At 49.4% G+C, this 27426-nt stretch overlaps 1 protein-coding gene across 1 annotated transcript; it reads left to right on the plus strand.

Annotated features, from left to right (window-relative positions):
• The first annotated feature begins 614 nt into the window (after positions 1-614).
• On the plus strand, positions 615-27329 carry ATP1A2 (ATPase Na+/K+ transporting subunit alpha 2). The gene is made up of 23 exons (XM_077156614.1): positions 615-783; positions 5284-5388; positions 5533-5592; positions 7857-8060; positions 8585-8698; positions 8939-9073; positions 9770-9887; positions 11549-11817; positions 12674-12872; positions 13000-13109; positions 13269-13403; positions 14813-15002; positions 15140-15315; positions 18760-18896; positions 19452-19602; positions 19763-19931; positions 20141-20295; positions 20563-20686; positions 20887-21032; positions 21212-21342; positions 23757-23858; positions 24011-24102; positions 24369-27329. Exons 1-23 carry the CDS (start codon positions 772-774, stop codon positions 24395-24397), a joined length of 3063 nt encoding a protein of 1020 aa, XP_077012729.1. The 5' UTR covers positions 615-771; the 3' UTR covers positions 24398-27329.
• Positions 27330-27426: the final 97 nt, after the last annotated feature.

Genomic DNA, 27426 nt, shown 5'->3' on the forward strand with positions numbered 1-27426 from the left:
AGTTCCCGAAGCCTTGATTCTCCTCTGAGACCTAGGAGAGACTGCATCTGTGAGGACTTGGGGGCCTTCTCCCTTTCACCTCCAGGCTCACGCTGCCTCTTGAATCATCTTGGAGCCCGACCGGTGGCACTAGGAGGTGTCTCGTCTGCAGGGGTGGGCCCTGGGTGCAAACGCCAGTGTCTGTGCTTTAGTGTCACTGCAACCTCTACAGCAGAGGGAATAACCTCAGTTTCTCCTTCTGGGAGGTGGGCTGTAGACTCCGGAACCTGGGTTCAGGTTCTGTTTCATCAGCTCAAACTGTTCAGTCTCTCTGGGCCTCAGTTTCCCCATCTGAAAAACAAGAGGAAGGACCCAGCTCCTTGGCCCCTCACATCCTGGGATTCTGAGCTGACAGCACCCCCCTTCCACAGGTTCCCACCCCCTCCCGCCCCCTCTGCAATCCCCCGCTCCCACCCCCTCTCCTTGCTACCCACTCCTGTGCCTGCCACAGACCAGAGGGAGGTTGGGGGGGGGGCACTCACAGGGACAAGTGGCCAGTTGCTAAAGGGGCGGGAGGGGAGGAGTCCTCTGAGATCCTGTTTCAACAAACGTTTCTTTCCCGAGGAGGGAAAGGGGGAGGAGGGGAGAAGGACCTATTTAAAGCTACCCTGTGGCTTCGCCTGTCTCTGTCTGTCTGCCGGGGTCTCTGGCTGTCCCTGACGGGCTGGTGCGAGCTGGGGGTTCCCCCGGTGGCTACTCCAGCCTTGGTCCCCTTTGCCACACTGCCCCAAGATGGGCCGTGGGGTGAGTATCCCCAAGATCTGGAGCTGCTCTGTGGGGGCGGAAGGGGGGTCTCCGGCCAGCGAGGAAGGACCAGGCGGGAGGGGACGTGGAGTGAGGGGCAGAGAGCAGCTGGCCCAGGCGGGCGGTGAAAGTTGGGACTAACAGCCTCCAGAGGACACACGTGTGCCAGCGTCCGCGGCACCCACGTGCCCAAGCCCCATCTCCTTCACTCTGTGTCCCCCACCCCACTAGCTCTACGGCCCACCACGGACCCCCTCCAGCCCTCCTTCCTCCCCATCCCTGTGTCTCCACCCCCGTTCGTCCCCCCACATCCCAGGACGGTCCCCTGGCTTCTGTCACCGCATCTCTTGTCCACACTCTCGGCCTCTCAGCCAAAGGGATATTTGGTCCTGTTTGTCCTCCCGGCCTTTCTCCCCTCTGGGATACCCAGGCGGAGGGATGGAGGCCCCATCTGAGGTCGTTGGGGGGTCAGTGGAGCATCCTGCTCCCAGGGTCACCAGGCAGTTCCGGACACCAGCCCCAGGGGCCCTGAGTGCCAGGGACAGCTGGGGTGGGGGAGGAAGGGCGGGTGTGCCCCCAGCCCCCAGCCCAGCACCCCCCCTGGATGTCCTAGGTACATTGTCCTCAGCTGGTGAGAGCAGCCTGCCCCCGCCCCCCCGCCATCCAGCGCTGCCCGTGTCGGTGGCATCTGCAGCCCTGGGTGTGCCAGGGGGAGATTAACAACCCCAGGGCGGGCGCGGGGGGTGGGAGAGGCAGCGAGAGGGCTTCGAGGTCTTGAAAATGAAATTTCCATATGGAGAAAAATGACCCAGTCCCTGTACACACTGGGCCTGGCTGCTTTCCTTTTGCGGAATGCTGGCAAAGGAGGGCACCAAGGGAAAGGGCATGGTGAGCAGTGGGCGGGCTCCAGGGAAAGAGAGTGCCTTCGGGGGGCCGTGGGGGAGTCTCTGGGCCCAGGAGAGGTCAGACAAGGACATGTTATTGCACTGAGTTTAGCAGCTGGGAAAACTCTGAGCCTGGACACCAGGGTTCCTGAGCTTGGGTGGGAGCTATAAATAGAAATTGAGTGCGTGCGTGCGTATGTGTGTGTGTGTGTGTGTGTGTGTGTCCGCAACCCATGTGTTCTCCACAGGCTGGAATTTAAACATGGGTAAGCACTTGAGTCCATGTCTCAGCAGGCAAATTTGCAAAAGAGGTTTGCAGAGCCTTGGAGCATGCATGAGCACAGATATGAGTGTGTAAGCCTGTGAGTGTCTGTGAGCCCTTAGGAGGTGTAGGTGAGGTGAAGGTTTACGAGGAAGAAGAGAGCACAACTGTGGGAAGATATGCTGTCTTGGCACCTTCAGTAGCTCCTTGGTTGTCCCCAGGAGAGGGTTTCCCCTGCTGAGGTGTGGTACCTCTGAGGGAGCCACCAGGTCCGACCTGATGGCCAGCTTTCTTCTGCCCCACCCCTAGTGGAGAGAGAAGGAGAGGAGGTGGACCGCTACCCTAGCCCAGCCCAGGACAAGGCGGACCTGTGCAAGAGGTCCTGCCTAGGAAGTGATCTGACCTTGATTTCTCTAGGAGACTCTAAGGTGCCTGGTCTGTTCTGCTCCCCCACCAACCCCTGAAATCCCCTTCACTCCTGCCCCCAGCGGTTATGGGTGAGGCAATTGCAAGGAGGGCAGATCTGGTTAGCTTGGGCAGGGAGGCTCAGTGAATCAGCAGCATGTAGGGCCTAGAGCCCAACCTACCAGGAGACCCCTAAGAGGGAAACACCCCAACCCACATCCATTTCACCTCTTCTTCCTTTTTCCACCACAGCTTCATTCGCTGCAAGGCCTCACTGTCACCCATCACCCTGTGGCCGAGAAGGGCACCGTGGGAGCTGGGGGAAGGGACGACTCTGGTGGGAGGGCGCCTGGTCCTCTCCAGCTGCCACGAGAGGCTGAGGTGGGGGCTGGGTTGGCCGATTTCCAGCTGCCCCCACTCTGTCCCAGCTTCTGGCTTTCTCAGAAAGAACTCTCTGTTCTCCTTCAGCATTCAAGACCCAGAGAGGGGAGCTAGTGGATGGGGGAGGGAGGGGCAGAGGGAGAAGAAGGGGGGTCCTTGCTTCCTGTCTTTCTTTCTGGCCTGGGCAGCCACTGGCCCCAAATCTCTGCAGGCTCCTGGCTGCAGAGCTGGAGATTCTTGCCAGGACAGGAGGAGGGGAAGGGGCAGTAAGTCCCAGGCCCATAGAAGAAGAGAGTGGGAGCTCGGGGAAAGAGGGAGCTGCTTGGTGCTGCTTAGCTCAGCTGCAATCCAGCATGCCAAATGCGCTTGGGCCAGCAATTTTTTTTTTTTTTTTTGCATGGGCAGGCACCAGGAATCGAACCCGGGTCTCCAGCATGGCAGGCGAGAACTCTGCCTGCCGAGCCACCGTGGCCCGCCCGCCAGCAATTTTTTAAAATATAAATATGCTTTTGATCCTAATTTCCATGAACTTTCTTTCACATTTAAATGAGCTTTGCCCTTGGCCCTTTCCTGTATGCATGACCTGACCTTGTCCTTCCCCCAGAGGGCAGGATTAAGCTTGTCCAGCCTGATCTCTGGCCCCTGACCCCTTCATTGCTTTCATCTTTTTCTCAGCTCTGGCCCACCAAGGGAAGAGTTAGTGGTCCCAAAACACCTCAATTCGTTCCATTAAATGAATCCTCTTAAGAAACCAGGGAAGGAAGAAGTAGAACTATTCCTTCTGGTGGTCTCCCCAATATGATCAGCCTTTAGGGAGCTGAAAATATACTTCATTCATAGACGCTTCCGAAGGAAACAAATGCCAGGTTTAGTGGTCACTTTTACTGAGACAAGCACTTCTGAGCAACCCCTCCTCCGAAGGCCCATATCCTTTCAGCATGCTTGTATGTCTGTAACAACACTGTTCACCTTCAGCCACTGCCTCCTGTTTCTGATTTCACAGCTCCGACTTCCTCTACCTCTCAGGGTGCTAGATCTGAGACTTCTTAGCCACAGGCAGCTGCCACACTCCTGGGGTTGCTTCTGACTCTGACGGGAAAAAAAAAAAAAGGCAAACACCTCAGCTATAGACGCTACACAGATATCTACTCTTTATGGAGAAAATTTGCACTATAATATAGAAAAGTTCATCCCTGAAAGCCTAGCACTGCCCTTAGGGTCCAGTGGGGAAACTGAGGCACTGGGCAGAAATGAGCAGCACCTCTGTGACAAGGATACTATGTCCTGGGGGAAGTCGAGGAGAGAGGACTGGAGAGGAAGGAACAATGAGAGGGCACCTTTCTGGGGCGCTAGTCATGTCCACCCCAGTCCTTCACCCAAGCCCCCTGCTCTCCTATCACCCCCAGAGGCCCCACCCTTTGGAGAAATCGTTCTCCCCACCCCCAGAAGTTCCTGGTGAGGCCCTAGAATCTGGACCACAGGCCCTACAGGATGAGATAAATGGGGGCCTTGTGAGGCTACAGTAAAAAAGTTCATCAAAAGAAGACCTAGAAACTTCTTTTGTTGAGAAGCAAAAAAAAGTGCTTTTGAATGTGAGCACACCAGAAAGATGAACGTGCCTTTCATACCACTCTCCTGAGGGTAAGGGGGCAGTGGTGACATCTCTCGGAAATGCCAACCTCGGCATCTCACCCACCCTCAAGATCTGATCTTACCAGATGACCCAGGACAGCCCGGACCTAGGAGCCATATGCATCTTATGTCTAGATTTATTCTCAGAACCAATTATATTTCTTGCATAAATGGGGCCCAGTTGCCTTCTTAGCCAGTTGTGCTCTGGGGCCTCATGCCATGTGAATTGGCTTTTGCCCCATAATGGACAGACCTGCCCGGCAGGTTGCAGAGGGTCTCCAGCACATCTGAGGCTCCCATTTTCAGAATACGCTCCTCCTCTCCAAGTGCTCTCAGATTACTAGCCCTGCTCATTCCATGTCCGCCACTCCACCTCCGTACCCTATTGCTCCCTGTTCTCCTCCAGATACTTCCCTGGTCTCAGCCCCGGCTCACCAAGGACTCTCACTCCCCCAATGGCCTCATCGTCTCTATGAAAAGTAGCCGTGGTGTTGGGGCAAAGGCATTCCGACAGAACGTTTCTACTTCTCCCCATCCACTCCCATCCAGAATTCTCCTAAATAATCAAAGAGGGTGTTTTTGAAACTTTTTGTTTGTTTAACTCTGTATACAGCAGCAAGGCCCTTTCAACAAACAAAATCTTAGCAGAAACCCAAGTAAAATCAGTGAAGAGTGGTGCTTCTGAGTCCTGAGCCCCTTAGCTTGCCCTGTCCCTCCTGTGGAGCCCCAGTGGCTAGGCAAATAGTTTGCAAACTGAGGACCTGGGGTCCCCTCTTCCCTCCAATCTCTCTTTCCTCCCTGGGGATGATCTCTGCCTTTGAACCCACGGACCCCACACTCAGTGCCCGGGCTCCCCAGCTGTTGGGTGGGAGTGGAGGTTGCAGCCCCACTGCCTCTGTCCTCCCCGACTCTCTGAGCTCTCCCTTCCTCCTGCAGGTCGGCCGCGAGTACTCACCTGCTGCCACCACCGCGGAGAATGGGGGCGGCAAGAAGAAACAGAAAGAGAAGGAGCTGGACGAGCTGAAGAAGGAGGTGGCCATGGTGAGGACCTGGAGGAGGACCCCGGAGAGACTCAGAGAAGCTCATGGCCAACCTCCCATGCCCTCGCCTCCGTGCCCTCGCCTGCATTCCAGATGCCTTCCTCCCCAGCCTTTTTCCCCAGAGTAACACTGTTTCCTTCCCCAGGATGACCACAAGCTGTCCCTGGATGAGCTGGGCCGCAAATACCAAGTGGACCTGTCCAAGGTGAGTTGAGGAGCTTCTGGGGAGGGCACCAAGGAGGAGAGAGAATCAAGCAATATAAAGGCAGAGGAGGAAACCAAGGCCCAAGTGACTGCCTACAGTTGATGGCGGAGGCAGAACTCTAACACAGATCCCCTGCTTCCTGGCCCAGAGCTCTTTCCCTGTGTATCCTGGAACCCAGGACTTTTCAGAGTTTCTCAGGGCTCTTTCCTCCTACTCTGAGCAGCTTCAGTGATACACAACCTCTCACAGAACCAACACATAGAACTAGGGAGGTAGCCCATTACTATTATGATCACTTATAGGGCCCCTGCTATGTTCCCGGCACTGTGATAGACATTTTGCCACACATTTCTCTAATGCTTTCCACAATCCTGCGAGGTACTTTAAATCTGTTTATTAAAGCAAGAAGACTCATCGAAGGAAAGTAACTTCCCAAGGTCACATAAATAGTACATAGCATAGCTGGATTACCAAGCTCATCATTTTCCGAAGGAGGATCATTAATCAAAAATTTAATGGATGTTAGTCTCCTTCTACAGGATTTCCCCTACTGTCCTTTCTAAAGTTCCTTGCCCCAACCCTTTACCTTACTATATTTTCCTTAATGACACTTTTCATTATCTGGCATTAATGTGTATTTCTTTATTTGTTCATTGTAGTGTCACTTCATTAGAACATAAGCTCCACGAGGGCAGGGATTTTATTGGTCTTGCCCATCTCTGGCTCCCTAGAGCCAACAATAGTCCCTGGCATGTAGAAGGGGCTCAATATATGTTTATATATAATAAATATATATAATAAATAAATGAATGGACACAAAGATGAGAAGTGGTCCCTGCCTTCAGAGAGCTCAAAGTCTACTATTTGAATGAAATATAAACACAGAATTCCAATGCAGTATGGTGAGTGCAGCTCTAGAATCAGGCATGGGATACAATGGGGAAACAGTCAAGGGGCATTTGAATGAGTCTGGGCTAGGGAAATAGGGCCAGGTGAGGACTGCTGAGGGAAAAAGCAGGTTATTGCCCAAACTGTGTGTCGCTGACTATCAACAATACAAGGCCTGTGTTAGTCAAGGTTCTCTAGAGAAACAGAACCAATAGGAAAGATCTATAAATATGAGGTATAAAGGTGTATTATAAAGGTGTCTCACACAACCTTGGGAATGGAAGAGTCCAAAATCCATAGGGCAGGCTATGAAGCTAGAAGCTCTGAAGAAGGGTTTGGAAGAACTCCACAGGAAAGGCTCGCTGGCTAATGATGCAGTGAAAGAGTCTCTCTTCTTCCTTAAAAACCTTCAACTGATTGGACTATGTCATCGTGGAGGATATGCCTTAGTTGATAACAGATGTAATCAGCCACAGATGCAATCAACTGACTGATGATTTAATACACCAGCCTTCCGGTTTCTCAACTGCCACGAAATATCCTTGCAATGGTCAGGCTAGTGCTTGCCTGACCAGACCACTGGGCATAATCACTTGGCCAAGTTGATACCAGAACTAACTATCACAAAGCCCTTCTCCAATCCTTGGGAAAGTAGGAATCTGAAGTAAGGAAAATGGGGGAGTAACTGGTTGAGGTGTTTTATTCAGGCTGCCTCCAAAGGAGACGCTGCGTCCCTAACCAAAATGTGTCTCAATCTGATGATAATTAGAGGTGGAGCCATGGTCAAAATCCTCTTCAGTAGTAACTTTGATTCTTGAAGATGATTGTATACCTATATAACTTTTACAGTGTGACTGTGTGGTTGTGAAAACCTTGTATCTGTTGCTCCTTTTATCCAGGCTATGGGCAGATGAGTAAAAAAAATAAGGATAATAAATAAATAAACAATAGGGGGGATAAAGGATAAAAAACTGGGTAGATGGAAATACTAGTGGTCAAGGAGAGGGAGGGATAAGTGGTATGGGATATATAAGTTTTTTTTTTTTTCTGGAGTGATGCAAATGTTCTTAAAATGATCATGGTGATGAATACACAACTATGTGATGATATTGTGAGCCATTGATTGTATATACATGGATGGGCTGGATATGTGTGATGATTTCTCAATAAAAATATTTTTTAAAAAATCCTTCTCAACCCTCAAAGGCCTCCAAGTCCTGTCCCAAAAGCTACCTTCTCTAGGTGGCCTCCCCTGGTTGTCTCCCACCCCTGCCAACCAGGTGGGGTCTTCTACCCCTGTGAAGGAGCTGATAGGAAGGGGTGAGGGGCTGGGACGGTTCCAGCAGTGCGTCCACACTTTGCCTTGCCTCCCTCAGGGCCTTACCAATCAGCGGGCCCAAGACATCCTGGCCCGGGATGGGCCCAACGCCCTCACCCCACCGCCCACGACCCCTGAGTGGGTCAAGTTCTGCCGCCAGCTTTTCGGAGGCTTCTCCATCCTGCTGTGGATTGGGGCCATCCTGTGCTTCCTGGCCTACGGCATCCAGGCTGCCATGGAAGATGAGCCGTCCAATGACAATGTAAGTCAGCGCCCCTGACACCTGGACCAGCCCAGGACCCTGCCCTCCAGCCCCAAATCCCTGCTAACGTGTGTGTATGAGGGGGAAGAAGGCAAGGAGAAAGGCCCCAAATCACACCCACAGCCCCCGCACTAAAAGCTGAGAAAGGGTGAGGCTTGTGTTTATATCTGTAAAGTAAACCACTCTACAGACTCACACACACACACACAGACACAGGTACACTCATTAACAAATGATACTGCATCTCCCACTTAGGTGGGTTTGGCTTTTCTGCATCCCTGAGTCCACACTCCCTAAAGAAAGTCAAAGCCCGGGAGCTCTCTAAGCTTTCCCCAGTCTTTACTGTCTTAAGAGGAGTTGGAAGATTACTTAGAGAGTAGGACTTGGTCTTACCACTCTTGACTCCAGTTATAAACAAAGGTCTAGGCTTTCATCTAGGATGTCATTGAATACCCATCCCAAGTCTGAGCTGCCCCTCTGAGTTTGGGAGAAAGCAGGGCCCTCAAACTCTTTCTCCTTATCAGCTCTATCTGGGTGTGGTGCTTGCAGCTGTGGTCATCGTTACTGGCTGCTTCTCCTACTACCAGGAGGCCAAGAGCTCCAAGATCATGGATTCCTTCAAGAATATGGTGCCTCAGGTAGATGATGGTAGGACTGGATCCGGGCTGGGCATGTGCTTTCTGGGAGACTCCAGCATATCCCCTCTCATCAACTTGTGCTCTAAGATGGCAGCTTGGAGCAGAAAAGACTCGCTGGCTCTCAACACCAGGATCTAGTTTTGTTGCTTGGCTAGAGTTGGGGGAGAAGTGGGAGACCAGCAGGACAGGAAGGCAGGGGTAGAGATGAACACTTAATGAGATCCCATGGCATCCCCATAGCAAGCCCTTGTAGTGCGGGAAGGCGAGAAGATTCAGATCAATGCAGAAGAAGTGGTGGTGGGAGACCTGGTGGAAGTGAAGGGTGGAGACCGCGTCCCTGCTGACCTCCGGATCATCTCTTCTCACGGATGTAAGGTAAGAAGGTCATTACAGAGCAATTGTAGTCTAAGACTCTGGCTTTTAGAAGATGAGCAGAGGGTGGCCCAATCAGAGGTTTAAAGGTTGGGAAACCCAGGTCCAAATGTAAACAGCCCCCCATGCCCTCAGCACATAGTGCTTATGCACTGTCTTCTTGTATCTATGCATTAGGATTGCTCTGTGTCCAGGGGTATTTCTTTGACATCCACTTTATAACAATCTGCATTGCATATCAATTGTGTGCCAGTGCCTTATATATATATATATCACATATGCTATCTAATTTAACTCTACAAGAATGGCATAATCACGCAGGGCACTTGTATGTGGCCGCACAGGTTGTGCTCTGGACAACCCTAAGAAGTGCCATTTTCATAGACTACAAGGTTAGTGGCATCCCCTGTAGTTGTGCAATGCAACTATTCTGGTTACATCCCCCATTCTAGAGATGAGTAAATGGAGGCTCTGTTGGTTAAGTAACTAGCCCAAGGTCACGTAATGAGTCAGTAAGAGCCAGCATTCCAAACCAGAGCAGGGGCAGTAGATGAGCAATGCTATAAATATGTGACAAGGGCAAGTGTAATTTTGTCCCTTGTGTCATGGAGATGAAAAATGCGATTGGAGTCGGGAGACAGCTGTTTGTGTGCAAGTGCCTCTGCCAGTCTGATGACTGCACATCCCCTTCCTCCTCAGGTGGATAATTCCTCCCTGACAGGCGAGTCAGAGCCCCAGACTCGCTCCCCTGAATTCACCCATGAGAACCCTCTGGAGACCCGCAATATCTGTTTCTTCTCTACCAACTGCGTTGAAGGTGAGAAGTTAGCCTGCAGGGATGTTCTGCCTCCTAGTTCAAACCCACGGAAGAGTGAATCCTAAATTCCCAGTCAGAGGGGAGGCTGTGGTAGAGCTTACTTGGCAATAGCCCTGCCATAGATGAGGGAATTGAGGGTTCCAAGAGTCCCAAATAGTACAGAAATGGTCTCTTCCAGATAGCAAGGGGCAGCATGACTCTGAGAAAGTTCTCCCTCTATATGAAGATCCTTACTCTGTCTACCTGATGGCTAAGTGGATTCTGAAGCCTTCAGATGTTGGGCCAAGATCTCCACCCACCCCCATACCACCCCTACATAATGATGCCCCAAACCAACCTTGACTCCCAGGAGCCTTTGGGTTTGATAGATGCCTTCCATTCTTCCTGGCTCTGGGACTAGTTGCTTCCTTTTCCGACCCTTTCCTGTCCAGAGCCCCAGGTGGCAGGAGGATCAGGAAAGCTTTCAGGTCAGATGAGCACTTGAACCCTCCTTTAGGCTGTATCTAAGCATGTGCTACACCAAAAGGAATTGTTCCCTTCATACAAGCTGCCCAGCTTGCCCCTTTCCTGCCCTGGGTTCTAGAGATGAACAAAGACTGACGAGAACTCCAGTACTGCCATCACTTAATGGCAAAGATCCAATCATTTCTAAAACCCATAATCTCTGTGGTCACACCAGTAAGCCAAGACAGGGCTGAACTGAGAAGGAGGGGGATCAGAGATGGTGGGACAAACGGACCTAATAGACCACAGGCCTATGAAAATGGGCAAAGGAGTCTTAATATCCCAACTCCACATGTTCCCCTTCCCTTTACTCATTTCTCTTCTATATATTGGGTTTAAACTTTTTATCCTAGTTGGAATTATAATACCACACATTAAATTTTCGTGTACTAACACGCTGAGATTTATTCTTCATTCCCTATACTTTGTACTTATTCAGAAATGCTTGGTAAAACACCCCCATGGCTTCCTCTGAAATTGGCTTTGAAGAAAGGAAAAGGAAGTGAATGGAACTAACATTTGTTGAGTGCCTACTGCATACCAGGCACTGATCTAAGAGAATCACAGCACTAGCTCACTAGATTACTAAAATAGCCTGTCAGTGAGAATTCAAACAAGGATTAAGGCCTAGGTTTGCTGGCTCCAACATCCATGCTTTTCGCATTAAGCTATACTTCCCTGAAGACCCCTGCAGTGTCCCCATGGGTACCAATAATTGTCTAGCTTCTTCTTTAGAGATTTTTGCCTGATGCTGAGAAAGAAAATCTTAATATTATGTAGAAAATCTATAATGAGTGCTTTAGTTCATGCTCATAATATGCTTTTGGATGATATGTATGAGACTGACTGAAAAGATACAGGTGATATTTTGATTTCATTTATTGAATCTCCTCAATTTGAATTTTGAGATGACCTGCAGGCCTTCTTCCTGGGCCTAAGTATAAGAGAAAATAATTTTCTGTTGATTGAGTTGTGCCATTTGTATGAGTGCTGCACCGGCAATCGATGAGGGAGGGTAAGCCCAAGTGAGGTGCAATCTAAGGAACGTGACCTCCAGGATCTGGGTCATTTTACTCTCCGGTGATTTTCCTTGCTTGGGAAGTAGAACCCTCTGACCCTCCAGTGCACCCAGCCCAGTGTCTTCTCCTTTGTTGTAGGCACTGCCAGGGGCATCGTGATTGCCACAGGGGACCGGACAGTGATGGGCCGCATAGCCACTCTGGCCTCGGGCCTGGAGGTTGGGCGGACACCCATAGCCATGGAGATCGAGCACTTCATCCAGCTGATCACAGGCGTGGCCGTGTTTCTGGGTGTCTCCTTCTTCGTGCTGTCCCTCATCCTGGGCTACAGCTGGCTGGAGGCTGTCATCTTCCTTATCGGCATCATCGTGGCCAATGTGCCTGAGGGGCTGCTGGCCACGGTCACTGTGAGTGGGATGGGCTAAGGTGCCATCAGGAGAAGGTCAGGTTAACGTCTCCTCAAAAGTGATGGAGGCACAGTTACTTCCTGCTTTTCAGCAAGTTCTTCCCTTCCAGTCCCTAAAATCACATATATGATGACATACTCAGAAATTAATTAATACGTGGCTCAGAGTTTGAGCCTCTGAAAAATCTATTCTGGCACTCAGTTTCCCTTCTGGAATCTGTGGTCTTCATAGTCACCCTTTCCTCACCACTGTGTCCTCTTCTCCCTGCAATCTGGCATCATCCTGGCCAGCTCTACTGTAACGGTTCTTGCAAAGGTCACCAGGGACTAACTACAAATCCAGTGACATTTCTCACCTCCCATCCTTAGCTCTGCTGCTGAACTCAATACTGCTGCCCACTCTCCTAGACTCCTTTCCTTTGTTGGTATCTGTTACAAGTCATTATCTTGGATCTCCTGGCAGAATCTCCTCCTTCTCCTCTAACACTGATTCTTAGGCCTCAACTCTCTGCACTCCTGCTATGTCCCCTGGAGTGAGCCCATCTCCCTATGCAGCTTTCTGGGCCCCTTCTGTGGGGATGACTCCCAGATCTCCTGCTCCAACTCTGGCCCTCCCTGGAGAGCTAGTCAAATATCTTCGGCTCCTCAATGGACATCTTCACCTTAACATATACCCATAATCTCAATTTGACTTGTCTAAAATTGAATGCATTCACTATTTACACCTTCATCCCACCCATTGGTGTTTGTGTTTAATAAGATCAAAGGAAGAGGGATAGCGCCATGGTCTGGGTGAGGTCACAGGCATCTCCAGCTCCAGGCCAGACCCTTTTTGGATTCCCCTCTCTCTGTGCCAGGTGTGCCTGACGCTGACCGCCAAGCGCATGGCACGGAAGAACTGCCTGGTGAAGAACCTGGAGGCGGTGGAGACGCTGGGCTCCACCTCCACCATCTGCTCCGACAAGACGGGCACCCTCACCCAGAACCGCATGACCGTCGCCCACATGTGGTTCGACAACCAGATCCATGAGGCCGACACCACGGAAGACCAGTCTGGTGATTAAGCCCTCCAGAAGGGTGTGAGGGGACTGACGGGTGCTAAGGGCTCTGCAATGGGGGGAGGGTGTGAGACAGGGGCTCTATAGGACATCCAAGCTCTTGGTTCTCCCTCCTTTCCTTCCAGGGGCCACTTTTGACAAACGATCGCCCACGTGGACAGCCCTGTCAAGAATTGCTGGTCTCTGCAACCGTGCTGTGTTCAAGGCAGGGCAGGAGAACATCTCTGTGTCTAAGGTAGGAGATCAGAGCACAGAATGGGTGTGTCTCTAGGTGTCTCCAAAGCCTGCCCACTTTCTGCTATCACACCCTATGGTTGCTTTGGGGCCTTCAGTGGTCACCTGTGTTGGTACTCCATTCCCTCCCTACCTCATGGCACTGAATTCTCTTCTGCAGCGAGACACAGCTGGTGATGCCTCTGAGTCAGCTCTGCTCAAGTGCATTGAGCTGTCCTGTGGCTCAGTGAGGAAGATGAGGGAGAGGAACCCCAAGGTGGCAGAGATTCCTTTCAACTCTACCAACAAGTACCAGGTCTGGTTGAGGTGCCAGGACAAGGGAAGAGGGAGGATCATGAATGATGGGTTGGGTGGGGAGGGTACAAATCCAAGGAAGAATCACCAGGGAGTGGGATTATCTGAGGTTCATGTCTCCTCACCTCTACCTCTTCCCTCAGGGAAACCTGTAACTACATGTCTGGTTGGCTCTTATCCCCTAACTCCCAAACTTTCATTCCTTACTAAAAACCGATCACCCTCCCGACTCTTCTTCCCATAGCTTCCCATCCTCTGACCCTGTTTTCCTGTCTTCCACCCTTGTATTGAACCATACTTCTGTAATTGCCTGATAAAATCCTTCAGTGTTTACCCTGGGATCGACAATGCCTGCCTGACCAAATGGGGGAAAAGAATTAAAACAAAATAAGGTATCAGTGGCTGAGAGAGTTCAAGGAGAGTCAAGAGGCTATTCTGAAAGCTACTCACACAGCTTCAGCTAGATATTGCTATAGACCATGGTTTGCCAAACTGCAACCAAAACCATTCTTGCCAATCCTAAAGAACACCTAGAGCTCTAGCCGAGCTTCTACAAAAGTTCCATGCACTACGACTATTGTCCAGAAACCTACAACTTCCAGATGAGTTCCTAGGTCAGATAAGTCCTGAAATCCACAGGGGCTAACCTCTCCAGAACATCAGCTGGTTCCATCCTCCTCTCTCATCTTATCATCACCCCTTTCCAACACGAAAAAGTCAGAAAGAATGGGCATAGCCCCAATACCCCTAAAGTTTGGGAGAAAGATCAAAGGAGAAGGAGGAGTCATAACAGAGAAGATGGAATTTAACAAATGAGTATGATTGCTGAATCATTATATCTGTATTTCTTTAGGAGCAGCTAGAAGAAGAGACCTGAAATTGTGGATCTCTAACCCAAACTCTGAAATCTGTTCTGTAACCACTTGTTACAATGTACTTTGAAATTTATTGCTTTTTTGAATATATATTTCACAACCTAAAAAAAATCTTTCAGCCTTTAAACATGTGTTAATGCCACTCATAGCTATGTTATGTACAAATCAGAGAGGTAAAGGAAGATCGGTGTTCCTGAGGCCAGTATGGTGAGGGAATGCTTAGGAGAGAGCCATCCTGTCCCTAACCTCCTGCTTGGCTCTTAACTGCCCTTAACGAGTATTCATTGAATGAATGAGTGAACATCCTATGAGAAGGTGACTAGCAGGTTTCAAGAGTTGGGACCATGAAGTCCAAATACCCCTCTACACGTGGAAATTCTGCTTATGTTGACAACCTTTGATGGAGCAGGGGTTGTTTGTTAAGGGACATTTTCTTGCCAGCTTCTGCTCTGTACCAGGCCCTGTGTCAGGCACGGGGGCAACTGAGATGACTATGTTCCCTCTGGCCTCCCATAACTGCCTGTCCTCTCTTCAGCTGTCCATCCACGAACGAGAAGACAGCCCCCAGAGTCATGTGCTGGTGATGAAGGGGGCCCCTGAGCGCATCCTGGACCGGTGCTCCTCCATCCTGGTACAGGGCAAGGAGATTCCTCTCGACAAGGAGATGCAAGACGCCTTTCAAAATGCCTACATGGAACTGGGAGGACTGGGGGAGCGTGTGCTGGGTGAGTGACCAGAGACAGGAACGGGGCTGAGAAAGGGGCCCCCAAGCCTCCGTGGCATCATCCACGGGGTGAAGGGCTCGAGGGGCGTCTAGACAGCCCCCTCCCTGTTCTCACGTCTCCCTTCTGCCCCCCTTCAGGATTCTGCCAACTGAATTTGCCCTCTGGGAAGTTTCCTCGGGGCTTCAAATTTGACACGGATGAACTGAACTTTCCCACGGAAAAGCTGTGCTTCGTGGGGCTCATGTCCATGATTGACCCTCCCCGCGCTGCTGTGCCAGATGCTGTGGGCAAGTGCCGAAGTGCAGGCATCAAGGTACCGGCCTTCCCCACCCCTCCATCCTATCTTCTCTCATGCCAAAGATGAGGGAACTGCAAGAGTAGCTGCCCTGAGGGTGCCCAGGTCATTGGTGGCCTCCTTCCCACTGACTCAAGGGACAGACTGCCCATGTGCAAGGAAAAATGGAAGCTGACCCCTGCCTTTGAGCTCTCACCCTCATCTCTTTTGTTGAGGGTGATCAGTTTCCCATACCCAGCTCAGCTAATGGTCCCATCTGTATGTGCACCCCTCCAGATTTCAAGCATCCTCTGGTATCCCTATTTTGGAGACCTGTGTTACCCTTTCCAACTACTGTCCACTCTCTCTAACCATTCGGGATGGGATTAGCAAGCTCTTGCTGAGACTACTCACTGTTCCCATAAGCCCTGGAGACTGGCTTTGGTACTCATTACACTCACATGCACCTCTCCTAGGTTCTCTTGTCCAACTGCAATAGCTTCTCATTGACTACTCCCTCGTCTGTGCTATGCTTATTCTTCAACAAATATTTATCGTTTAACAACTGAGTACCAGGTACTCTTCAAACACCGCTTCCATCCTAGAGCTTACTTTCCTGTGTCCAGGACACTGCTCTTTACCTTCTTGCTTAACCTCCCTGGTCACCAATTCTTGTGATTACAATTGCTCCTCTTTGTTCAATATCTCACCTGTTACCAGATCAGTTCAACTCAATCAGCCTGTCTACTGAGGGCCAGGTACTGAGCTAGGCACTCAGGATACAAAAATGAGTAAGATACAGTACCCGGCCTCTGAAGTTTATGATGCCTTTACAGTTAATCACAGCGCAATCAGAATAGCCATCGTCATTGAGTTCCTATTATGGGTCACCTACTGTAATTATAGAAACAGCTAATATTTCTTTGAATTTTTATATGAATCAGGCACTGTTCCAAGCACTAAACCTGTATGATCTCATTTAATCTTCACAACAGTCCTACAATATAATAAGCAGGGAGTATTTTCTTGTTTTTTAAAGAGAGAGGAACCGAGGCACAAAGTAATATGTCCAAGGCTACACAAACAATAGGTATTAGAACCAGAACCAGAACCAAGGCAGTCTGCTGTTTCTTAACCATCACGCTAGAGAACATGGTGCTTTATATGCAAGTAATTTTTGAACTTCTCTTTAAGGTAGACACTATTAGTTCCATTTAAAGATAAAGCAAACAGAATGAGTAAGTACGTTTCCTAAAATAAAACTGCTAGTAAGAGGTGGATTGGGCATGTGAAACCTGGTGCCCTTGTCTGGGGGCCCATGGTCTTCTGCTCCATCAGGTAGCTTCTCACTGTGATGAGAATGCTCACAGAGGCATGGACAACGTACCTCTTTGGGAGCTCAGAGCAGGGAGCAGTTAATTCTGCCTCGGGGAGCTGGACAGTGTTTTCAGAGGGGATGATATTTGATCTGGGCTTTGAAGGTTGCAGGGGACTTTGTGAGGCAACAAGGGAGAGGAAGGCAAGTGAAGATCAGGGAACAGTGTGTACCCTGCTGTGGTTAGACTGTCCGGGTGTGAGTGTGTGTGGCGGGGGAGAGGTGGCAGAGGAACACTGGGAATTGGGACTGGAACGTTGGGTCAGGGCCACTTGGCCTAAGTGCTAGACTTGGGCTGTCTCCTCCTGTCCACAGAGAGCCCCCAGGTATCGCAGGGCTGATTTGGCTTTTCAGATGATACCTGGATGGAAGAGGGCCTGGATTTGGGGAAGGAACAAAGTCAGGGAAACAAATTAGAGGCTATTCCAATAGTTCAGGCAAGGGTGAGGACCTGAACTAAGGCAGTGACAAAGGGAGGAGGAGAAAAGTTACATTCGAGAAATGTTTTGAGAACTTGATGACCTCAACCTGGGCATGAGAGGTGAGAAAGATATAGGAGACAAAGTGACAGAAGGAATAGAGAGGAGAGTATCTAAGGTGGAGAGTAGAAAAGGTTTGGTGGGAGTGATGGAAAGAGACAGCTTTTTTTTTAGTTCACTTTTGCCCTTAACTTTGAAGTGTCTATAAGATTCCTAGGGAGAGATGTTCCAGGGGAAGTTGGGATTTGCTTTAGAGCTCAAGAGAGAGTGTCAGAATTGGAGATTTGAGTCTCATTAACACATGGTGCAAATTAAAGACATACTAGTAAATTTTACTGTATTTACCAGGAAGAGGACATGAGTCAAGAAAAGGAGACTGAAACCCTAGACCACACCAATATTTAGGAGCAAGTAGAAAAAGAGGAACCAGTGAAGAAGGGGGTGGGTGGTAGTACATAGCTAACATTTATTGACCGTCCACCTGATGCCATTTCATTGAGAGGAATAGTCTTCTCCATTGTGCTGAGATTCAGAGTGAATTGACTCATCCAGGGCCCCGTAGGTGGGGTCAGTGTTCAAACCTTGGTCCAGTAGTCTGACTCCAAAGCTAGAGTTTTCCTTACTCTCTTGGCTGCCATCCTGAGGAGGTGGCACTCAGAAGAACATGAAGAGGGGTGGAGAAGAACCAAGGATAAAGGAGCACATGGACACTAGGGGTGGGGAAGGTTTCAAAGAGAGGAGGGTCAACAAAACCCAATGTCTCAGAGAAGTCAAGTAGGATGAGATGCTGCAAAGAAGCTTCTGTTTTCCCATAAGGAGGCCCATGTGGCCTTTGGGAGCAGTTTCAGTGGTGTGGTGGGGATAGAACAGAGGGAAGTAGGGCCCAAAGAGGGCTCCTTCTCAGTATCTGTTGGATTTGCCCCATAAACCCACACATGCAAGTGCTATCCGAATTCAGCTTTGATCACCTTATACTTGTAATAACCTCTCAGTTGTCCTCTAAGATGGCAGTTACCCCTTCTTCCCTCAACCCAACCCATCTATTCTTCAACAACAATGAACATCATCATAGTTAACACAGGAACCACCCTCTTCTGACCTCATGGAGGGATGGCAGAGGCAAGCAAGGTGGCTGGGAGGCAGGGGTGGGCTATCTCTGTCTCATCACTCTTGTTCAGTTAGATGGCCTGCAGCAATCATATTGGACACTAAGAAAAACATGTGCTAGCACTGGGTCCCTGGGACTTTGAGCAAATCACCTGACCTCTGTAAGCCTTGGTTTTCCCATCTGTAAAATGAGGAGATTGTTAAGGGTCTTTCCAGCTCTGAAAGCCTAATATCCCACGAAATCCAAACTCCTAATCTTCAATGCTTCTCTTCAAAGAGGCCCTCATTATCTTGTTACTCTGTCATGGATGCTTTCTTCCTTTTAGGGAAACTATCTCTTATCCTCCGAACCCAACCTGTCATTGTCATTTGCCACACACCCATGCATGGATTCAAGATTTCATTATTTTAGTTGGAATCTAACAGCCTGAGACATCTGAAAGTCTGGATTTTCCTGGTTTTGGGAAAAGAAGGAGGAAGAACCCTAATACTGCTTCCCTTTTCTTTTCTCCTTCCCACTAGGTGATCATGGTGACTGGGGATCACCCCATCACAGCCAAGGCCATTGCCAAAGGTGTGGGCATTATATCAGAGGGCAATGAGACCGTAGAGGACATTGCAGCTCGGCTCAACATCCCTGTCAGTCAAGTCAACCCCAGGTAGGGCCTTTCCAGGAATTCCCTGTCACTGATCAACCCATCCTCACCCACAGAACACTTGAATATCCCCTGCAGATCTGTATTTGGGACCTTTATAAGCCTTTCCTATGATGCCTCAGTGACTGGTTACTCAGCCCCACATTTGTGTCCAGGCCATGGCACTAACTAGTACCACTAGTTAGCTGGTTACACTAACTAGCGTGTAAACTTGGGGTTGTCACTTTACCTTTCTGAGCGTCCATTTTCTTCAACTGTAAAATTAGGATCATATCTACATTGCAGGGCTGCTACAAGAATAAGACACGTATAAAGGACCTAACACATTGCCTTGAAAATTGTGCTTTTGACTGTGATGATGCCCCATGGTGAGAGTGTAGTGTCATTTCCTCAAAGAGAGAAATGAAAAAAAAAGGTCACTGAGCATTGAGGGAAATGAAAATTGAAGCAGTGGGGGAGCCCAACCTCCTGGGGAGACTGGAGCTCTGGAGGTGGTGAGGAGAGGCAGCAGGGCTGGTCCAGGTGCCAGAAATCAGTTGCCTCCGCCCCATCTTCCAGAGAAGCCAAGGCGTGCGTGGTGCATGGCTCTGATCTCAAGGACATGACTTCAGAGCAGCTCGACGAGATCCTCAAGAACCACACAGAGATTGTATTTGCCCGGACCTCTCCCCAGCAGAAGCTCATCATCGTGGAGGGATGTCAGAGGCAGGTGAGCAAAGCAGGTGGGAGCCAGGAGTGGGCTGTCAGAAGTCAAGGTGGAGGGCAGAGCTTGAGGACTTGGGAAAGAGAGAAAGGATAAGGAGCCCTGGCTTGGGGCCAAGGATGTGCAGGGACTTCATCCTCAGGTTCCGCTTGTATCTCCTCCCCAGGGAGCCATTGTGGCAGTGACAGGGGACGGGGTGAACGACTCCCCCGCCCTGAAGAAGGCGGACATCGGCATTGCCATGGGCATCTCTGGCTCTGACGTCTCTAAGCAGGCTGCTGACATGATCCTGCTGGATGACAACTTTGCTTCCATCGTCACAGGGGTGGAGGAGGGTGAGGAGGCTGCTGGGAAGCCCAGCCTATCTGATTCCCCTGCCATTTACCCCGAGTCAGGCTAGAATTCCAGGCATCCGCAGCCTACCTTAGCTTCCTTGACACATAGAATCATCCTCTCCTAGGAGGATGGGGCTGCCACACTTCAGGGGCTGGGGGTGGGGTAAGGTCCCTCTAAGCTCCCTCATGCCCTCAGAACCTCCCCACAGGCCGCCTGATCTTCGACAACCTGAAGAAGTCCATCGCCTACACCCTGACCAGCAACATTCCCGAGATCACCCCCTTTCTGCTGTTCATCATCGCCAACATCCCCCTGCCTCTGGGCACTGTGACCATCCTCTGCATTGACCTGGGCACAGATATGGTGAGGCTGGGGCTATGGGGAGGGGACAGGCAAGGCCATCACTTGGGTGCAGTGGGTGGGGACGGGCAGCAGATGGAAGGAGGGGTGCATCAGGGGCCGCTGACCAGGCTGTGATGGGATTCCTGTTTTAGTTAAAGGGAAGACAAGCATCAGCCTTAATGTTTTCATAAGTGATTGTTGAGTTAGGTCAAAGATTCTTCACTGCTTCTCCTCCTCCTGTGTTTTCCCACGTCCCTGCCCATGCCCTCCTCTCCCCCATCCACACAGGTCCCTGCCATCTCCTTGGCCTATGAGGCAGCTGAGAGTGACATCATGAAGCGGCAACCACGCAACCCCCAAACAGACAAGCTGGTGAACGAGAGGCTCATCAGCATGGCCTACGGACAGATAGGTGCGGCTGGGGTCCTGGGCTTGGGAGGGAACCCCAAGAAGGTTCTTTCCCCAGCTTTTGGAGAGATGAGCCTCCAGTAAAATTCCAAGACAGGGACATGCTCCTGGCATCAGAAACGTCCACTGCTGGCCTTTTGGGGCTGGCACCACACTACTTCTTCCTCTGACCAAGGTCCTCTGCCTTTTGCCTGCTACCCACAGGAATGATCCAGGCTCTGGGTGGTTTCTTCACTTACTTCGTGATCCTGGCAGAGAATGGTTTTCTGCCATCGCGGCTGCTGGGAATCCGCCTCGACTGGGATGACCGGTCCAAGAATGACCTGGAGGACAGCTATGGACAGGAGTGGGTGAGTGCATGGGTGTGAGGGGGTGGGGCAAAGTGCCTGGCAGGAGAGGGCAATAGTGGCCAACTGGAGCACAGAGCTGCGAGTGTAATTCGGTACCCAGGGTTTAAACAACTGCCCTTGAACCATGCTACACTCTAGTCGTACTCCTTTCTTGGACACTCTCATCTCCTCTCCCCCAGACCTACGAGCAGCGGAAGGTGGTGGAGTTCACGTGCCACACAGCCTTCTTTGCCAGCATCGTGGTCGTACAGTGGGCTGACCTCATCATCTGCAAGACCCGCCGCAACTCAGTCTTCCAGCAGGGCATGAAGTGAGCATCCCACCTCCACCGGGCACCCCTACCCAGGCAGAGAATGATCTGGGCACACTCACCAACCCAGACCACCTAGGCTTCCAGATCCAGGGCACCCCAACCCACCCTGGGCCCAGATCTGCTGGGGTTGGGAGGTGGGGGAGACGGAAGATAACATTAGATTTTATTTACCTAGCTGTGCATCCAGAGCCAGGTTGGAAAATGGCCTGGTAAAGAGGAAGTCTATTTCTGTTTTAATTTTGCTCCATGTTAATGGTTCCCTCCTTCCACCTTCCTTCCTTTGCATCTTCTTTCCTTATCTCTTTTCATCCTCCTTCCTTACTGCAACTCGTATTCCAGTGCCAACAGCCCCATCCATTGCCGAGCCCTAAATACAGGCTGTTGTGTGTCCCTGTAGGCTTGGTGGGCAGCGCTGGACTTAGTACCTGCCCTGTGGTGCTGTGTGATCCGTGGGGGGGCTGTGAGCTGCTCAGGCTCCCATCCAGTGGCCCCCTATAGCGGGAATTCCCACAGGTCGGGCTCTGTGTTAAATGCCTGAAAGGCATTGTTTAGCCTCCCAGCAGCCCTGTGAGGCAGATGTTATCATTTTCATTTTATGGCTAAAAGCCCCCAAAGGGTAAACGATGTGCCTAAGTCCACCCAGTTGATAAAGTTTCATCCAGGTTCATCATTACCTTGTGGGGGCTCACCTGTCACTGAGCCAGCACCTCTTAGGTACCCAGTATTTACCGCAGGTGAATGTTGAAGCTGATCATTTCCGTCTTCTTTATTTTCTTCTACTATAAACCAAAGGCCACAACCCCCGACTGAGTTTTGTCACAATTTCTCAGTTTGGAAAAGAAGAAAAAGATGCCAAAACCCTGGTGAAGTTAATAGCATTTAAGATCCTGGGGAGAGGAAAGTGAAAAGTCTGTTAAAGAAAATTAACACAAAGGAAGGAGATTCCAACAAACTAAAGATTCTGATGGGAAAATGCAGTGAGAAAAAACAAGGAGCAGAGAGTTCAAAGACATTGGATACAGTTCTGGGGCCGGGGACTTAGTATGCAGTTCATGGAGATACAGGAAGATGGGAACATACCAAGCTGGCTAAATCCAGTCCTCTGAGAGACAAGTGGGAAAGAAACAAAGTGAAAGTCAGGCTGGGTACAGACAAGAAGCATTCATCCCTACAGCCCCTGTCCCCTGGCAGCCTCAGAGCACCTCAGGTGCCACCTGGGATCCCAGGTCCTTAAGGCTCCTCAGCCACGATATTTGCATTATTTCAAAAAGCTTTATGGAAATCGAGCATTTACCTATGAGAAGTCTCCCTGGTTTACTAAAATTTTACCATTCTTAGACAAAAAGGAAGAAAACATACCACAAACTACAGTATAACAATATTATAAGATAGTGTAAATCATGTGCTGATAATCCTCAAATTCTTTTTGGAAGCTATATATGTTAGTAATTCATTTTAAATGGGGAAGTATATTTATTACTCATTTACAAATGCAGCTTGAGAAACAAAAATCATGTTAAAATGTGGCCTTACAGAAGAAAACAGAGAGGTGTCCTTAGTGGGTGAAAAATGTAGAAAACACCGGCTTACACTGTACCGAGTTGCAGCATATAAGAATATAAAAGTCAAGCAATAATACGGCCTGAGCATTTTCCACGTTCACGTGCTTTCCGTGCATTATCTTCCATGGTTTTCATGGTAATCCTATGACATAAAGGTTATAATCTGCATTTTACGTGAAGAAAAAATGAGGCTCAGAGAAATTAAGTAATATTGCTTAAAACCAAAAGCTAATAAGTGGCAAAGCTGGGATTAGACTCAGCATGTCTGAGTCCGGGAGTTACCCTCATAACCTTAGTCCATCCTGCTTTCCAATTCTGACATCGTGCACATGTGTTAAGCACTTACTATGCAGTGAGCTTCCCCCGTGCTAAGTCCTTCACAAACATTCTCTTCTCCATTGAACATGTACAATGAACAACTGCAAAGGTGTGAGACATGTCCAGGCCCTGCACTGACAGAGCTTCCAAAGTGTCTTGCTGGGAGACACTTTCACAGACCACGTGGTTTGGTCAATAACGTGATTATAAGCTGCATGAGGGCAGCCCCGCACTTCCTCCACTCCTGACTCTGGACAGATGCTGGCTCTGACCATGCTATCCTCAGCACACGGCACCTTACCCAACATGTACAAACATTTATTTAATGACTATGTGCCATAGACAACTATTGGAGGTGAAATCGCTAAGCAGAAAAGGAAAATAAAATCTTTCTTGGGTTACATAAAGCAGGAAGTGGAGAAGACGGAGGATGAGAGCACTTATAGTTCTCCCTTCCACCATGAGGGGTCTCCCTGGCTCTCTCCCTCCTTGGCTCTTCCAAATGGAATGCCCCTCCCATTGGCTTTCCAGGAACAAGATCCTGATTTTCGGGCTCCTGGAGGAGACGGCGCTGGCGGCCTTTCTGTCCTACTGTCCGGGCATGGGTGTGGCCCTCCGCATGTACCCCCTCAAGTGAGTGCCTCCTAGCAGAGCCAGAGGGAGGGGCACCGAGGGCATGGGAGCCCCTTCTAGGAGCCGAGTTCTGGTCTATTTGAATCCTATCTTATGTGGTCGCTGGGTCAACGTCTCAGGCTCCTGACACTCTCTTTCTCCATTTCTTTCAGGGTCACTTGGTGGTTCTGTGCCTTCCCCTACAGTCTCCTCATCTTCATCTATGATGAGGTCCGCAAGCTGATCCTGCGGCGATATCCTGGTGGTAAGCAGCTCTGCAGCACCCCAACTCCAGCAAAGTTCAGCTCCCCCACCACTAGCTACCCTCCCAGGGCTAAACACCCTTCTATCCATGGCCCCAGCTCACCAGATCTGCTTCCTCTCCCTTTTCACCTGCCTGTAGCTACTTCCCTCAGCCTCCCAGGCTTCTGGTCCCATGGAACCGCAACTCCCCAAACCCCATTGGGGATTTATCTCCTACTTTCTTTTAAGCTCACTCTGCAATCCCCCACCCCCAATCTCTCTTAACAGGTTGGGTGGAAAAGGAGACGTACTACTGAGCTCATTGGAAGAAGAACCAGATCCTGGAAAGATGGGGTGCTCTAGAAGCATTGCAGGGATAGCCATGTGGAGGGGTAGAAAAAAATGGGGAAGATTTAGGGAGAAAGAATGAGGCAAACTGGTAGGCTAAGTGGGTGGGGGACAAATAAGCTTAGGGGGATTGCCCCATTGAGCTCACTGTGAACAATCAGATTAGACACTACCTATTAGGGTTCTCTCCCCAGACCCTGCCCTACCCCACCACATCTGTTTTTTTCCTGAGGAATTGAGGGTCACCCCAGTTGCCTCCCCATTCCCTATCCCTTCACCCTCACTACTAGGGATCCTACTAGAACAGACCAACATCCAAAGGCACAGACCTGTCTAAATCAGGAGGTTAGCCCTCAGATCACCAAGTGTCCCTTTATCTCTCCAGCCCTCTCCTTCACCACTCCCTTCACCTCCCCCTCAGATCTTGCAATCACAGACAAATCCTGCTGGTGAGTGCAAGGGTCTGAGGCCAGGAAAGGAAACTCCCTGAAAGAGGCTAGTTAGAAACCTCCTAAAATCAAGAGGAGAGTTGGGCAGCCAGGTGGGTGCTGGGGTACAACCAGAGGAGGAAAACAACAAAGGAAGAGCGACAGAGAAGAAGAGAGAGCCAATGACAGAAGACCATTTGACATGTCTTGAATCTCCAGATAGATGTTGTGGGCTCCAGCTCTGGGTCCTGTCCCTTTAGAGTACCCTGCCATGAGACCAAATTCAAATCTCATCACAGCAGCAGTGGACGCAGGACCAGAAGGCAGACCAAGGAACTCCCTGAGATTCCACATGTGTTTGACACAGAGTTTCCCTCTAAGCCTTGGTTAGTTGTCCATTTAGTCCAGGAAGCCCAGATGTCACAGAAGCACAATCATGTGCTTGATGACACCTCACCCTTTAGAATGCTGAATCCTCAAAGGCTCCCCACATTTTTCCCCTGTGAGAGAGCTGCTAGTTCATTGCCAGCCCTTTTTCCTTTATGCCCATCCTAATGAACCACTGTCATTCCCAGGCATCACCAAACCAGCCCTGGAAAAGGAGTTCCTTGGCCATCCGCTGGAATTGGGTGGAAAAGTTCTTGGAAACTTTCTGTCTTCCAGGGCCATGCAAAATCAGCTTAGGTCATGAATGTTTTCCTTTGGTAAACAAGAGGAAAAACATTGTTAGAAGACTCATCTTTGACTTCTCAGATACCAGGACTGCTTCTCCCAGGCAAAAACCCTTCATGCTGCTAATCATTGTGCCCAGTTTCCCTGCGATAGGGAGCTGGTTTTAGGTCCCTTACCCCCACCTAACACTGTACTCTACAAGCAGCTCTGCCCATTTTCTAGGCCTGACTTAGAAGGCAATGGGAGTGTTCTGCAGAGACCCAGATGAGTTAAACAAGTGACAGAATTAAGGGAAACAGAAGGCCTAAGCCAGAAAAGAAAGAGCACGAAAAGCAAACCTTAGGTCAGACCCATCAGCAGTTTCCCAGGGCTGCTATTTTATTGCACTGGAATTTTGTATTATCAGAAGGACCTTGAAATAAGCAAGTCATTGCCTTGGGCTTGGAAATACAAATGGGAAGCCATGTTAATTTGGACCTGATTCATTTGAGATCATTGTCCGGATGAAATTTTATCTTTGCACAATCCATAAAAATGGTGTTTGTTTAGTAAATTAAAAAGATAAACACTATTGCTAAGGATGGTATATTTAGTCTACCCAAAACACATACTTTTTTGGGCACTTTAGGAATATCCATTTAGAAGTAGAGATTGCATGGGCTAATCATCACTGATCCTTATATATTTGTTAAAGAAGCATCTACAGGACCTTTTCTTGGTGACCGTTTCTAAGAGTAGTTTGAGGCACTACATATGTACTTGAAAATAATAAAGTTGCATTTCTTTATGAAAAAAAAAAAGAAATCCCTTCCATAATTCAGATTCCTAGAATTCATACTTTGCTCCTTCACAAATTGTGGTAAATATTAAAATGTGTGCTGGGGCAGGCATAGGCTTGTAAAAGATAGAACTTGAGGAAAAAAGGTCAGGTTGGAGGGACAGAAGGGAAAATAATCTGGGAGCAGATGATGGTGGAGAAAGTTAAAGGGGAGGAAGCTAGGTTGACAAGTGACCTAGAGAAAATACACTAGAGGCCTCTTTTCTCCTGGCTGATCCCACAGCTCCAGACAGGGAAAGGCCTGTGAGTCCATTTGTGTCCAAATCCATAGGACCACTTATGTTCTTATGTGCCAAAGCAAAATGAGACAAGCTGAGAAGGTGGCCTGAGGGGCACAGTAGTCAACACTGACAGTCCATATTATGTGCAGAAATGAATTCCTGGAAGCAATGTGATAGGCAGTAGGAGACAGAGGGAGGGAAGCTTGTATCTTGGAGATGGAGGGGCAGGTGGACGCCATGCACTCCTCCAGAGGCCTTTGAAAATAGGATAGAGGGAAACACCAACTCACACCACCCCAGGCTAAGGTCTCAGGGTATCGGGCAGACATCATTTCTTGCCTGGGCCATCTCTTGGCCTCTTCATTACGACTCTTACAGCCGCGGCGACAGTGGTGGTATCAACCAACAGCTATAATGTCAGTACTGAGTGCTCACTTTGTGTGAATAATGCTATTATGCCCTTATTTGCATAATCTCACCTCAAAGCCTTTGTTCTTGATGGTTCCTCTGCCAGGAACACTTTTCTCTAGTAAGTCACATGCCTGGACGTCCTCACTTCATCCAGATCTCTCCTTAAACATGACTGCCCCAGAAAGTCCATCCTAGATCACCCCAAATAAAATAGCACCCCTGGCACCCCAACCCCCAGTTCTCTTTGTTTTCATTGGTAAATACTTATTACTATCTGAAATTACATATGTGTGTGTAATACATACAGGTAATTAAATATGTACACATATATGTTTATTTACATATACTTTTTATTTGTTTGTTTGCCTGTCTCCTCCTCCAGAATAAGTTGAAAATGAGTTTTATTCCTTTTGTTCACCTGTATTATC

This window comes from Tamandua tetradactyla, chromosome 4 (genome assembly GCF_023851605.1).
Source record: "Tamandua tetradactyla isolate mTamTet1 chromosome 4, mTamTet1.pri, whole genome shotgun sequence".
Classification (NCBI taxonomy): domain Eukaryota; kingdom Metazoa; phylum Chordata; class Mammalia; order Pilosa; family Myrmecophagidae; genus Tamandua; species Tamandua tetradactyla.